General features: G+C 31.9%; 1 protein-coding gene across 1 annotated transcript; it reads left to right on the forward strand.

Annotated features, from left to right (window-relative positions):
* LOC134680975 (ryncolin-2-like) lies at positions 1-15,372 on the forward strand. Its single transcript, XM_063540300.1, has 7 exons — positions 1-274; positions 1,624-1,707; positions 5,311-5,391; positions 8,435-8,568; positions 11,006-11,102; positions 12,483-12,644; positions 13,978-15,372. Exons 1-7 carry the CDS (start codon positions 130-132, stop codon positions 14,232-14,234), a joined length of 960 nt encoding a protein of 319 aa, XP_063396370.1. The 5' UTR covers positions 1-129; the 3' UTR covers positions 14,235-15,372.
* The last annotated feature ends 561 nt before the right edge of the window (positions 15,373-15,933 follow it).

Raw genomic sequence — 15,933 nt, forward strand, 5'->3', positions numbered from 1 at the left:
ATCCTTCCTCACGCCTTCTTTACTGATTGTATTAATACAAAATTTGAAGGCTAAGGCACTGAAGATACACAATTTGATCCTTGGTTTTGAAAGTTGATCGCACTGAGGGATTATAGTATACACATTGTAATGAATCAAGAAAGTGTAGAGATTCGCAGTGATAATCAGTCACTGAGAAGATTGATAAGAATATGCCTCGTTGTGGTGATTGTGTCATCTGTATTGTTTGGTATAGCCTTATCAGTTTCAATAGTAATCTTCAAACAAGAGGATGGTAAGGTTTTTCATTTAAATAAATTTTAACAATTAATGAGTCGATATGACACAGTTTAATAACGGAAAGTAAACACCAACGTTAAGATGAATTTCATAACATCTAAAATTCACGATTTTAATATTATTTGTTGGAAAAATATCCTTTTCATTCTGTTAAATTTTAATATAAACTCAAATTTTGCCATAACCTTTCGCCCATTGCGATCAGAAGAACGGAACTTTCCTAATTATTTAATGTGACAGTACCAAAATTGCACCTATTTTGACAGGTTTTTTTTGGCTACATTTTTTTGTCATGCAGACAAAAGTTTTCGTTCTGTGTTTATTTGGTAGATGAGTCATTATTAACTATATGATTCCACCAATTTAATTTTGAATCTATATTGAATCATATAATAATGAGTATGAACCGACCTCCAAACGAGCCATGATTTTTAATGAGAAGTATCCAATCTGCATCGATGCTTAGATTCACATTCTTAAAATCGAATAACAGATTTCTTGTTTTATTTCTTCCAATATTTAGAGGTATTTTACCTTAGTTCATGCTTACTATTATTTTTTTTTATTAAAGAAATGGATGCTTGTAACATATTCATTTTGCTCATTTTTAAAAGATGGCATCTGGTGAACGTAGTATGGCGACGTTTTCGTAAATATACCTTTTCCAGCGAATTCTTCATTTGTTGATATAAACTGTGAACGTTTTGTTGATGTAAACTAGCTGTGAACGTTTTGTGTATATTCACATAGATATACCCTTTTTAAGACGGTTTTAATCATAAAAATAAAAATTATTGTATTAGTCTCACAGAAAACTTGTAAGATTTCTGCAGTGATTTTTGTTGAAATATGTAGATTGGTACTCGGTGTAATTTGAGTACTATGACGTTACGTATTATATATGTTTTTAGGGCAGATTCGTTTCCATGCATTTTCATGCATGACTACGGATTGATTTGTATCACTTATTGTGAACTGTTAGTCCCGGTGGCCCCTAATATTTTGCTTTAGTTCTTAAATCATTTTGAGACCATTTAACAAAACAACTATACGATGAATTTGCACTAAAACCAATTTTGCGATGCAATTTTGTTCTTTTTGGTAAAACTTTTAAAGTTTATTAATCCGTTTGTAAAAATTAATGTGTTGTTTCTTCGTCTATTTGTCAAGTATCGGGGTAAGCTAGAAGTTGTCAGCTCTTGTTTAAATTGATACTTTTGAATGTTCGTTCGAGATTTTCTGGCACTGAATTTTGTTAATTCACTAAGCAGGATCTAATATCACCATTAAAGCTCAAAGCAACAAAATGAAAATCAAGGTAAATATTTCTTATTTCTATTGCAGCAGCAAACATCAAACGAATCGAAGAAAGATTTAACACTCTTGAAGATTCCGTTAACAAAACATTAGTTGATCATGTTGGAAGAGGTAAATATTGTAATTAAATATTATATTCACGACCTTTATAGAGATCAATGCAACAAATAATTTACCAAACAACATTCTGCATCCAAATACGCTTTATACGTTTACTAAAATATGCAACCGTCTATGGACGTGTTCACATTGACCTAAACTCTACATAGCTTTATTAACAACTTATCAAAACTCAAAGCATCATCATTGCGGAACACATAAGTCATTTGAAAAGGTCTTCCCGAATCGATTGGACGTACACAGGAATATTTGCCACTGTCCTTTACTCAAAAAACGATTCACTTATAAATCCATCACTAAAAAAAAGGTGTGAAGTGAATTGTATTGTTTGTCTAGTATCTCAGATCTGTCAAATTACAATTAGAAAAAAAACCCACAAAAAACAACATTACCACCTCCCTTTGTCAAACGTTACTCAGAGAAGTAATATCATTTGAAACAAACAGAAAAGATAGAAATGTTGTGATCCTTAACATCTCCATCCTTTTTTCTTCGTCTGTCAGTGTTTTTATGCTAGAATTCAAAATTTTTTCTCCAATATTTATTAACACTATAATGTATGGGGAAACTCTGGATTCAGAACTGTTACTTGATAAAAAGCTAAAGCTCCTGAATTAAATGAAAACAATACTAAATAATTATATGTACCCGAAGAGCCTTTCTGGATTTTACCTTTATCAGGAACGATAAAAGTCAAATACTTTGAAAGACTGAGGCCGTGTTCACATTGACCAAAACTCTGTGGTTAACTAAACACTAATCTCCATCCTTTTTTCTTCGTCTGTCAGCACGCTGCTGTAGCCTACATTTTATAATGCGTAATCGCGACATCGTTATGGTCTGTAAACTACTGCAAATCATCAATTGAAAATGACTAGCTTCCATAAAGGAGCAACCTCTTAACTACAAAAGTGTGGGGGGGGGGGGGGGGGGGGGGTATGTTTTCGATTTCTGAGTCAGAACGTTTTTTTTCGCACGAACGTTTTAGTTCAGTGTTTTTTTAGGCTAACAATCAAAATTCCTCCCCTTTTTAAAATCAAATGGTCGTGCCCTAACTGCTCGAAAAGTTGTCCGAAAAATTTGCATTCAGTTTTACGTAGTAAAAACATATTTATTTATAGTGGATTGGAAAACAAGTTTTGCAACCTTTTTTAATCCCTTTCCACTTTGCGGGTGCGAGTGCTGCCTTAGCTTGTAGCGGCATTAGCATACTCTTTTTTGAAATCTACAAGGGTGTCTTTAACGTGCAAACGATATGGGCCTCTCTTAACATGGGTCAGCCATTTATCGTCCTCTTACGACGGACTAGTTTCACGTAATGAACATTTAAATGACATATAGTTTAAAAGTGTGAACAAATCTTATGTACAGGTAATTAAACAAGGTGTATAGATGTGAACAAATTTAATGTGAAACCAGTGTACATTACATTAAACTAATTGTCAACATATTTACTGTATATGGCGTTTGGTGTGAACACGGCCTGTGATGCATAACAACCGAAGTAGTTACATTGTATAGAACAAACAGGACCTACATATAGTAGTCAAATCTATTTGTCAACATTTACTGAAATAGTTGAAACTTAAGTTGTGAGATCATTTCTACATTTATCAGAGTATAATTTTATAAAGCGATAAGAAAGGGTGATTTTTACCAAACTGCAACCGAGGAGTACTTAATTTCGATATTTTTTTAATAGCATCGTTCTTAATTACATTTATCGGACCATAGATGAAATATCACGTTGTGATTGGTTAAACGCCGTCACGTGGTGACCCCCTATGAGACCGTAGGGGGTTAGTAGGTTTCATAGGGGGTTCATGACGCGTTAATGGCGACGTCATCTATTAATATTGTTGCGTTTCGTTGTTGATTTTTCAACAAAACGACGCAGAAAAAGTCCAGCGTCCGATAAATTCGTTATACGGATAACTACTGACCCCCTACGGATCCATAGAGGGTGAATAAAATTCATAGGGGATTCGGCCTCCGGCCTCACCCCCTATGGATTTTACTAACCCTCTATGGATCCGTATGGGGTCAGTAGCGAACCATATAACTTATAGTGTTACCCCGATTTTACCACATATTTAATTAATACGAGGTAGATGGAACTAGAAATAATTTGGTTAAAATAAATCTGAAATCAAAATATTTGATACATTTGAACCAAAAAGGCAGTTTTTTTGTTCCATTCAATTTTAAAGTTATAAGTCAATGATACATCTGTGTTTTCTGAAACACGATGTCTTGTAATCAATTTATTTCAAAATATGCACGATTTAGCTCTCTTTTTCATAAATCGAGTGGAGATTTTTTATAATTGTTAATTTGATATCTGCCTTGTTTTTTAAAAGTTCCGTTGAATTAAAAACAAATATGAAACTCAGAATGAAACATTTTAAAAATGTGCGCACGGTCAACGCTTTTGCAACCCTATGAAATTACAAAAAGAAGCATTCAATACTTATAATTACTTTTTTTTAGCTAGAAAAATGAAAACACGAATTTTATCAATTTTTTTATTTAATTCACCTGTAAACTTTATTGTAGGACCTAGTGTTATCTAGTATTATAATCAAACATACATCTAATGTAATTATTCATGAATACCATTTTTTTCTCTCGAGAAACATGTATTTGATATTCTAATATGACATGCTTATTTCGCTTTGTGAATAAACCCAATAAAATTTGTTTGCACATGCGTTTGCGACTACTGCAGAATAATGAATTTTATTAAACAGTCAAGCATTTATTATATTTCATTAATTTAAAAGACGTCCAAACTCTTAAATGATGCCCATGTTGTTACTAAATCATTTATTATGACTGTAATGTGTCTGCATTTGAAAATTGACATACATTTTGTATTTGGCCTAGAAAGGACAACCGTTGATGCTGGCTGTTCAAAACTCCCCCTCTGAAAAATCCCATTGCCAGTCGTTTGCTGGTTTTACAAACATAAAAGTGAGGTTCGTGGAAGAGCCTACATACACACGCTACACTTAAAACAATCGGACATAGAAATAACCCTAATTGTCCTTATCAGAATCGAAATAATCACTATCGCTCGGGCAAAAATAATCACGAATATAATGCCTACCCATGTTAAAACTACAATAAAGTATAGCTTGCATCAATTATTTCTTAAGCAATGACGGTACAAATTTTACTGCAACAGAAGCACATTTCAACAATTAATATATCTTCAGTGATGCACGAGGCAATTTTATTTTAAATTCCAATATCTAATACAAACATGGAAGAGCTGATAAAATAAAAAAGGACCAAAGGTAAAGAGAATATGACAACGAATCAGAGCTATGTATAAGAAGATAGATTACTTCAGTTAATTCTCCTAGGTCAGGAACACATATATTAATTGTGAACATATGAAAATATAACCAAACAAAGTAAATCAATAGACGCATTAGTTACACCAAGGGATTGTTGACGATTTGGATCTGGTAGTCTACAAAAATGTACTTGATCAGCAAAAAAAAAGAAATGAAAATAGGGAGGTATTCAACACCCTGACATTTCATGCAGATTCATTCTTCAGGAACTAGCTTATATTTTATTTTTCAGATAATTATATTCTTTACTCAAAAGAAGATCATGCTGAACTTATTGCTTTGCTCCACAAATTCAAAAATGAGAGCGAAAAAGGTAAGCCCGTACGAACATTTAAAATAGAATATGTTGTAAAATTGCAAATGAAAACACTTTCCACCAGACACCAAATGACATAGAAGTAAACAACTATTCGAAATGAATTAAACACATACCGCATCACAAGCTATGAAAGTCATCGAAATGACAAAAGTCAAAAAGATATTTCCACTTTATCTGCCAAATGGCAACAATAAAAACAAAATATTTTTAACTTTTAAACAAATATCTTTCAAGAACAGTAGCATATTTTTAAAGATCGCCAACAATGGGATAAATTATGTTAGTTTCCATACATTTTTTCCCATGGGGCATAACTCTGAAAATTGTTGTTTAAGACTAATTTTCGAATTTGTATGAACAATTTCTGTCCACTGCAAAGTAATGTTTGAAGCACACAAATTACTCTTCAAGTTTCTTGTAAAATACGTCACAGGTTTATAATTTAAAGGGTCACTAACTGTCAAATTCATGTTCACCGATTTGACTTAAATTCTCATACTAGTATTTGATTTATAACAATGTAAATAATGTAAATCTAAATTATAAAAAGTATAAAATAATAAATTAACAGGACATAAGCTCGATTTCATGTATCTTTGTTTCGTTCGTATTCTGGTCTTACCGCCATCTAATAAACTATCGAGTTGACATCCGAAGACCTCCGATGATCATATAAGCGATATAAACATAAATATTGATATTAATAGAAAGCGAAATCGTACAATTGGATTTTTCTAGGTCTGTTTAATTTCATATTATAGATTAAAAATATATGTTTATCGTCGTTTTTAATTGTATAAGAATGATTTTTTGAAGATCGAAACAGTCAATTAAATCATTTACCTTTGTTTCACTTTCATTGTTGACATTCTTTTCCTTTGAATAACAGAACACACACGATTCATGCATTGTCAAACTCTAGCTAAGGGGTTAAATTGAAGTCGCATGAATGTGTGTAATTATTTTACTCAGCGGTTCAATTTCATAAAACGGGAAAAAATAAAGAAAATTGTAAATTAACATACGGGTGATTATTATTCTTTTCCAAGATTCTTTTTATCCCGAAAAATTTGAGAGAACTTAAACCCCAGAGTGAAAAATATATTTATGTTTTTACCTCTTCGAAGTTTCTTCGTATTGTAAACATAGTTTCATTATAACAGTGAATATAAAAAAGCGTACGTTTGGCAGTGCAGGATACTAGTTTACAATTCGGTGCCTCGTATAGAAGGTGTGACAATTTTTTTTATCCTGATTTAGAGTAATTTCTCGCAATTTGATTACCTGATATAGTCCTTATAAATTTCAGAACAATTTTTTATTAAGTCAATTGGAATTATCTCCCTTGTGTATTACGTCAATTGGAATTAGCTCCCTTTCACCATTGACCTAATAAAAAAAAATTGAGATGCTTTATAGTCCTAGTATTTTTAATTTTCCACAGTTTTAATTTAAATATTTAAAATATATTTGGTTAACATTGTCCTAATATTGAATTTGAATATAATAATATGTGATATAACAAAATTAGGATAAATTCATTACACAGTGTTCAGTTGTCCTAATACGGAATTTATAGGGTCAATAAAATTTATATCGGATTTGGCTTCGCCTCACCCTATCCAATCTACCCACATTATAAAGTGACAGTCTAAATTTCCCCGAGCTTCTTCGCGGAAGACTTCTATTACAAAACCTACCTTTTATATTTATTATCAATTTATTCTCATCCTGAGCATGCATGAAATATCTTCCCCTGGACTCTAAGCAACCAGCAATCAAGCAATCAATCATTTATGAAATGATTCCTTTTTTTATTTTATTTTAGAAAGATAACAAAAACCGTTGGTTCTTTTTCTTTTGTACTTGTTTTTTTCATACCAAAATCACTTTTGACTTTTAAAATGGAAGCAAAAATCGCCAAACTTTTTACTTAACACATTTGTTCGCCTAAATTGCTAGTACCCTTGACTGTCATTTTGTTTTATTTGAGGTAAAAATAAGGAAACGAAAATGTAACAAAATTACTGAGCACCAATGAAGACCAAAAGACATCTCAATAATAAACAGAAAAGAGACATTTTCCTGGAGTTTTTTTCCCCCAATTTTTGCCTTAGCTATTGTTACAACCCTACTTCTTTGTTTGTCTATCCAGTTTCTTAAGCCTACTTACGTATTTGTCTTATCTCTGAGGTCATCAAGTATACCTCCAAAAAAACTTAGCAGGGATAATATGCTGATGGTCTCTCTCAATAAGTGGTATTTTCATTTCAAACTCCCAAGAAAAATACGAGTTAATCTCTGGTTCCGATAAGGAGATTTAATCATATCTTCTTTTAAACCACAATTTCTTAGGAGGCTGATAATTTGAATATCTCTAAACGATTGTCATATTTTGACAGAGTGACAAGTGCATTTGCCAGTACTAAGACACTATGGTTATATAGTTTATATCAATGTACCCCGTGAGAAATCACACTTATCGGCCAATTTCAAGAATAAAAGAATGATATATGAAGAATTCAATGTCAAGAATGTAAGAATAATTTATGAAGAATTCAATTTCAAGAATGTAAAAATTATTTATGAAGAATTCAATTTCAAGAATGTAAGACTGATTTATGAAGAATTCTACGCGCGATTCTCATTTAGTTTGGATCGGATAAATAAATGGCCACTAATTGCGCTCATTGATTTTGATTTGACAATTGAAACATTCCTACAAGGGGATTGTTTTAAATTTTTAAAAGATCTTAAATTAATGGTGATCGGGTACAATTGGTGACACATAATTCCATTTTAAACATTGTAGAAAGCCATTATTTTCATTTTTTTCTCCGATACCACTCTTCTTATCTTTGCATAAAGTTATCTTCTCTGAAGATGTCAAGTGTTTATTTGAAAGGAGCAACTCAGGCTCGTGTGAGCCTCTGACATTATCATAGTAAGACCTTAATTGGCAAGGATAAATTTGAAGACGTTGAACTAATGCATTATAATGTCCTATGTCACACTTTTAAAATTCCTTTTTATACAGATGACGTAATGAGAGATTGTGTTGACTGGCAACAGAGTGGTATGACAACAAATGGTATTTACAGTATAACACCAATAGGATTCACACCATTTGATGTGTACTGTGATATGACAACTGATGGTGGAGGATGGCTGGTTAGTAGTTATAAATGCATTATGAATGTAGATGAGTAGCGAATCGGATTTTTAGTCGATGTCTACAAATTTACTGCAAGATGAAGGGCATCTATGCCCTTACCTCGCACATTTTTATTAATTTATGTTCTTACTTTCAGTACATTTCTGTGTTCTGTACATGTTTTAAACCAATTACAACCCAAACTAGATCCCTTTCTTCCTTGCTCTAAATTAATTAGATAGATATAAGAATATGTGGTATGAGTTCCAATATGACATTTCTCTATCCAAATCACAACTTATAAAAGTAAACCATTATAGTCAAAGTACGGTCTTCAACACAGAGCCTTGGTTCACACCGAACAGCAAGCTATGAAGGCCCCATAAAATTACTAAACCATTCAAACGGGAACACCAACTAAAACTATATAAAGAGTTTGTTTATATTTTATTTGTCTATTATTTTTGTTTTTGTTTTTGTTTTTGAATGTTTTGTTTTATTTTTGTTTGTTCTAGTTTCTGGAGATTAAAAATAAACTATTGTCGATGATATATTTACTTTATTCATAAAACACTCATGAATGCACAAAGAGTTACTCTATACATTTCATGCATCCGAAACCACATTATTACACACAAACTGGTACAAGTAAGTTTCTTACAACCGGTCATGTGAAAGCTACAGTTTTTAACATATGTTGAATTTACCTTACAATGTCATAAATTCTTATTGCTATATTACTAATGTTGGTTTTTTTTTTAAAGTTAATTTAAGGAATAACAGTACTGTAGTTGAAGATTTGCCACCGTCAATTGTAGATTTGACGGTCGCAAATGCAGTTTTACTGGCGACGCGGAGCGGAGACAGTAAAACGGAGATTTGCGACCGTCAAATCAAAATTGACGGTGGCAACTCTTCAACTTCAGTACTGTTATTCCGATTCTAATGCATTACAAAAAGAAAAAAAATCGATAAAACTTGAAAAAATGTCTAAATTTGTCAAATAAAAAAAAAATCCGCGAAACTTCATGAATAATTTTGGCACAAAGACGTCATGGCTAAACGTGACGTCATACAAACGAAAACTTACAAACTGGAGGTTATTTCGTTACCTGTACGCTTCAAATTTGGATAAAATTACATTAAAACGGCAAATTCGAGGTAGGTGTTGTTTTATTTTTGATTATATAGTAGTGATCGAACATTTGTTGATTCATCAATTCAAAATGGCGGGTCTCTCCTTAGTTACGCCTGGTCAACTGTGGATTTGACGGCAACTGTTAGCCAATGAAAAAAATTGTTATATCCAAATTGCATTAGAATCGAGTATAAACCACTTTGATACTTCAAAACTTTACTATAGCTGCAGTATATGATATTCACGAGATTGCGTGTGCAAAATGATATTCTGTGCGGGAAAATTATTTATTAGTACTGCAACAAATTTTTCTAAAAAAAAACACGTTACCAAATATTTCAGACCATTGATGATTATTTGTCTAATGTAAATCAGCAATGAATTCCACGAAAAATCGTACATTTTGTAAGTCATAAACATTTCAGTATAACGTGTGATCACATTTCGTTGTAATATTTTTCGTAAAAAGCCTCCCTGATACTTGAAGTAAGAACGCAATGTTCATTTCCATCAACTTGTTCATTTCTCAGCTACTTGTGTACAAATATAAGTATACGCATGTCCTTTCTAATTCGCACATGACTTGAAGGAAAGCGTATAGGGAATGCAATATTGGGAAATATGCGAAAATATATTATGCAACAAAAACCAAATGAAATATCTAATGGTAAATGGAAGAAACACATTGCATTTAAATAGTGTTCAATCTGTTGATACTTGCTGAAACAATTTCCTGTTTACAAAGCGCAAGTTGTCAATAATGCCATCCTATTTTGTGTTACCTTATAAGATCAGCTTAATATATATAAAGATCTACCTAATCTAGAAGTCATTGAGACTACTGTGGACAAAGTAATTTTCAAAATTAAAAAACATTACACGGTTAACAAAAGATGTGGTTTCATTGCCAATGAAGTCAAATTTCAACCAGACCCCACATAGATGCAATCGACTCTACGAAACCGGAATGGCCTTCCAATGAGTAAATCCAACACCGCATAGTTGGCTATGAAAAGCTCCGAAATAATCAAAAATGAAACTTTTCAAATGAGAACACCAAAGTCCAAGTTCACGTACAAAACAATTTACGAAAATCAAATTATATAAACCAACGACAAACACAGGCTCCTGTTTTGGGACAAGCCCGACATAATGTAGCAAGGTTAACCCTATTGGATATTATACAAACTATGAATAAAAAAAGAAAAAAAATAAATGAAGCAAAGATTGGGAGAACATATGTTTCTGTGGTGATGAGTTTTACAACAACGGATTAATTTAAATATGGACAAACAGTTTTGTTTCTGTTTTTACAGGTTTTTCAACGAAGAATAGACGGCACGATAGATTTTTTTAAAGATTGGGTGTCGTATGAAAACGGGTTTGGTGACATCAATAGTGAATTTTGGTTAGGTAATATTTTTAAACATTCAGAATTGTTTTTAGATCTTTGTTTATAATGCTACAATGAAAACATAACCTGTATAATGATACTATTTTTAAATTAATTTATTACAACAAATGTATATAATATACTTATACAGGATAGCTAAAGCTTATGTATCTAGGTAAGTACTATAATTGTGACTTATTGTGTTTAAGAAGGGTACGGAGTTTCTGTTCCTACTCTGGCACCCAGCGTGGTCTGGCTGCATGCAAGTATATTATTTAAGTCTAATTCGGTGGAGACCCATTAGAGGAAAGAAGACCGGATTTTGGTAACGAGAATTTGAACATATTCGTTGTCATCTGTGTCCCAGATATTCCATAATGACCACCCGAATCGTGTTGACATTCGTTAAACTTTCGGAAGTTGATATCAAGTTTACAACGAGGAACTCTAGATCTTTGTTCCTTACATGATATTTGCAACATTATGTTAATGAATCTATGATAATAAAAAAAAAACTAAAGCTCCGGAATATCTTATCAACTGAGAGAAATATTATCTAGATATGAAGAAGCTGCTGGAATGTTGTTACATATATATGAATAAATAACAAACAATTGAAATCCCATTACCTGGTTATAAGCAAATGCGAAACGCAAGTTATATATATTTTATGTTGTATGTTAATGACGTTTGAAATATCTGCTAAATATTTTAGATCGATTAGTTACAATGCAGTTCATGAATTCATCCATTTTGTGTACGCCTTCTGTTTTAATTAAGAATTAAATGCTTCTTTTTGTAAAGGCATTGGGGTGTAAAAGCGTTGACCGAAGTACATTTTGTATGAAGCGCTTCATTCTAAAAATTGTACGCACGGTCAGTGTATTTACAACCCTATAAAACTACTAAAAGAAGTATTCAATACTTTTAATTACATTTTTTCGCTATGACCATTAAAATACGATTACTATCAAGTTTTTTTTTTACCTGTGCACTTTATTTTGGAAACGTGTCATCATGTATGTTACAATTAATTTTGAAATAAAGAATGACGCAAGATTGCTGTTAGCCAATCAAAAATAACGTATAATAATGAAATATATTTAACGTAATTTTTGTTCAAACTAAGTTCTAAATTTATTGATGGTACATGCTGTCATTCTACTTGAAACATATACTAGTAAATGTAATATTTATAGTCAAGTAATTACAGTGTTACAATATATCTGTCTATTACACTGGTGCTCGTTCTTTTGTCCAATTACAGAGTAATCCTTCTTATAAACAATATATCGTCATTACTTTTAATGAGAAGATTATTATTTGTTATACAATGCTTTTGTTACAAATCAATGTACAGTATCGATATGCATGATTTATTTTACTAATTGACATTCCAGGCAATAAAAAGCTACATGTACTCACACAAGAAGCGACAGAACTTCGAGTTGATGTAATGACCTGGGACAACGAGAAAAGATACGCTAAATACTCGACATTTTGGCTCGGTGATGCTTCGTCAAAGTATACACTGTATGTAGAGGATTACAGTGGAGACGCTGGTAAGATCAAACGATTTTATTACGAATAATTCACAAGAAGTATCCCAATTTAGGATAATTATGAATATATATAAAAGTGTGATATATACTTTGATGAGTCATTATCCTAAAGATGTAACAAAATAATAGACACAGTGAGAGTTTAACATCTTGATAAAATATCAAACTCAAATGTAATCGACTACGATTGCTTTTTTCAGTTCATATAAAAGTAAGAATATGTGCTAAATATTCACTTTCCTATTCAAAATTTTCCTGAATACGAATCATTGTACGTTTAATTTAAACGCAGATGCTTACTCTTTTGACCCATCTAGTTTACAGTCTTTCACATCTTCACTTGTGATATAATTAATGAGCATGGGTATATTACATGTATTCATAGAGCAAACTTGAGGTTCCCACCACGATATTATTCTGTTTACAAGAGAAAAGTAAATCGACTGGATTATAATCCTTAATTGTGATGTAACGTTTCTTTATAGTTTAATTCAGTAAACTAAATGACTCCAGTGATTATAGTACCGGTTTCTCGGTGTTGTTCCCGACTGTACATGCTCATTATTATACCCCCGCTTTAAAAAAGTGGGGTATACTGTTTTATCTCCGTCTGTCCCATGAATATTTTCGTCGCATCTCTCTCAGGAACTACATTACATGGATTTCTGAAATTTTGTTTCGAGGTTTATATGAGACAGTTATACCGTGTGATGTGTTTTCAGATTCATCACTCAACAACTTCCTGTTTACCGAACATTTTTATCAATTCACACATGATATCCAAGTTGACATATTCGTTAAATTTTCCCCAGGAACTACAATACAAGGAAGTCTAAAATTTGGACTCAGGGTTTGTATAAGTCAGCTATACCATATAATACGTTTTCAGATTCATCACTCAACAACTTCTTATTTATCGAAATATTCCGGCGGGGTTATCATCAGTGAGCAGTAACTTACAGTTGCGCTTGTATGGATAGCTGGTATTGTGATGATTGATCAATCTTGACGGGAGGATATTCATTCAGTATTAACAAAATTGATAATACAAATTGACTGCACCAAATAAGCATTTCGACAAGCAATATATCTTCAGTGATGCTCTGGGCCAAAATATTAAAAATATTTACCTGATACATGCATTGTAGAATTGATAAAACCAAACAGAATCAAAAGTAAAGTTCAACCCTTACAAAGAGCAATGCATGATGGAGAAATACAATCCTTAATTTATAATGATCTGAATTTTAATGAAATGGAAATGGAAATATGAATTATATTATTATAAAAGAAAATATGAATAGTAAATACATTTTATTTGTTTTCCTTGCAGGTGATGGTCTATCTTTACACCACGAGGTGCAGTTCAGTACGCGCGACCAAGATAATGATGTACAGCGTAAAGATTGCGCCGGGTCAAATAAAGGTGCATGGTGGTACGAGAATTGTAGCCATTCCTCTCTCAATGGCCAATATATCAAAGGAACCGATGGTGTCGCGGGAAAGAACATGGGTATCAATTGGGAAAAGTTTAGGAGTGACTACTACTCCATGAAAACTGCATCAATGAAGCTTCGCCGGAAAGTGTGATCTGTGCATTCATGTTGGTTTTTATAGTAAAGACAAACTTCGTGGATGCCTTAAATGAAAAAAGTGTTAAAGAAAACTTAATAATGAATATTATTTATACTGAATTTTATTTCTTTAATATTTAATACTTTTGTAACACATGCATTAAGGTAGCACAATACAAAGATTTTTCATCCCCAATCAGGCATCTTTAAACTGATGTAATTCTAATCATCTTTCTTTAAATTTTATAAATGAGGTACCAAAAGAAAGAAGAAAGATTAATCTTTCAAATTGTGATAATTTCATTATCACAAAATTATTTCATAATTAATTGTTATGTAATTAGTTGCCATATTGTGATGTCCATACTTAAATGAATTTAGATTCTTTGTTATTCATAGCATCCCAACATATTTTATAGATTCTTGCACAACACAGTTTGACCTCCAAAACCGTGTCTCAAATTTTTCCTATTGTATTTGATTCGCTCATAAATCTTCAATGAAGTTTGCAACATCAATTAATAAATAAATTTGGTGTTTTTACTGTCTTCTGATTGGTTAAAATTATTAGTTTTATTTTCAATGTTGTCAATTTTGATGGCGACACGCCCACTCTGACGTTGAGTATTCATACGCCAACATGTGTGTACGCTTGTTATTGTTAATATGAAAAATATAAAAAGTTCTTTGAGCCTTATTTTTGATAGAAATTTATTTATAATGAATGACAATGATTTATTTTGATTTTATTGAACCATAAAACTATTTTTTGACTCTTCACATTTTACATAATCCGCTTCGCGGATTATTCAATGTGAAGAGTCAAAAATTAGTTTTATGGTTCAATAAAATCAAAATAAATAATAGCCATTCATTAAATAAGAGACCACTAAATTTAATTGGGTACAAAATTTGTTCTATTGATGTTTTTGGAAATCTGAGACACAGTTTTGGAGGTTAAGCTGTGTTGTACAAGAATCTATAAAATATTTTGGGATGCTATGAAGAACAAAGACGCTAAATAAGTCAGGAATATGTCAGTTGTTATCAATTTGTTTGATGTGTTTGAGCTTTTGATTTTGCAATTTAGGGACTTTCCCATTTTGAATTTTCCTCAGCGTTTTGAACTATTTACAATAAATTATGATATCGAAGCATTATCTATCTGTTATTTGTCAGTCAGTTGTTACCTTATTATCAAACTACTATATTATTTCTAAATCAAAGAAATATTAGCGATAACAGTTAGAATATAAAAGAAACATTTTATTTTATGCTTTTTCGGGTTCTACAAATATGTAACAAATCACTGAAAGGCAAACAGTGAAAAGATTTGAGTACTCATAGGTCGTTACTTTATGTTTTTTTCGCTTTTGGTTTGTTGTTTCTTTAATACTTCGTGATTTGTACTGATCTGTTAAGCAAAGTCCTTTCCAACTGATTTTATTTAGTTTAAACTTCTGTTGAGGTGTTATGTACATCAGTATCAAGATAGGCGAGAGTTGAGCACTTTAACTCTACCGCATTATATATGTACCTGTCCAGTTATATATGTACTTGTCCAATGTCACATTTCTGAATGCCTACTTTATGAAATGGACACGGATTTGAATAAACTTGCGGCCCCACTTGAGTTTTAATATGTTACAGGAAAAATATCTCAGTAAACGGACACATATTTGATGCTGAACAAAGGGCCACAGATGTTGATATTA

This window comes from Mytilus trossulus, chromosome 8 (genome assembly GCF_036588685.1).
Source record: "Mytilus trossulus isolate FHL-02 chromosome 8, PNRI_Mtr1.1.1.hap1, whole genome shotgun sequence".
Lineage (NCBI taxonomy): Eukaryota > Metazoa > Mollusca > Bivalvia > Mytilida > Mytilidae > Mytilus > Mytilus trossulus.

What these genes read in the sequence shown, in the direction of transcription:
- LOC134680975 (XM_063540300.1), top strand. Translation starts at nt 130, where the DNA reads ATGAATCAAGAAAGTGTAGAGATTCGCAGTGATAATCAGTCACTGAGA. An exon ending in CAAAAATGAGAGCGAAAAAG is followed by an intron (nt 5,392 to 8,434) that starts GTAAGCCCGTAC and finishes CTTTTTATACAG; the next exon opens with ATGACGTAATGAGAGATTGT. An exon ending in GGATTACAGTGGAGACGCTG is followed by an intron (nt 12,645 to 13,977) that starts GTAAGATCAAAC and finishes TTTTCCTTGCAG; the next exon opens with GTGATGGTCTATCTTTACAC.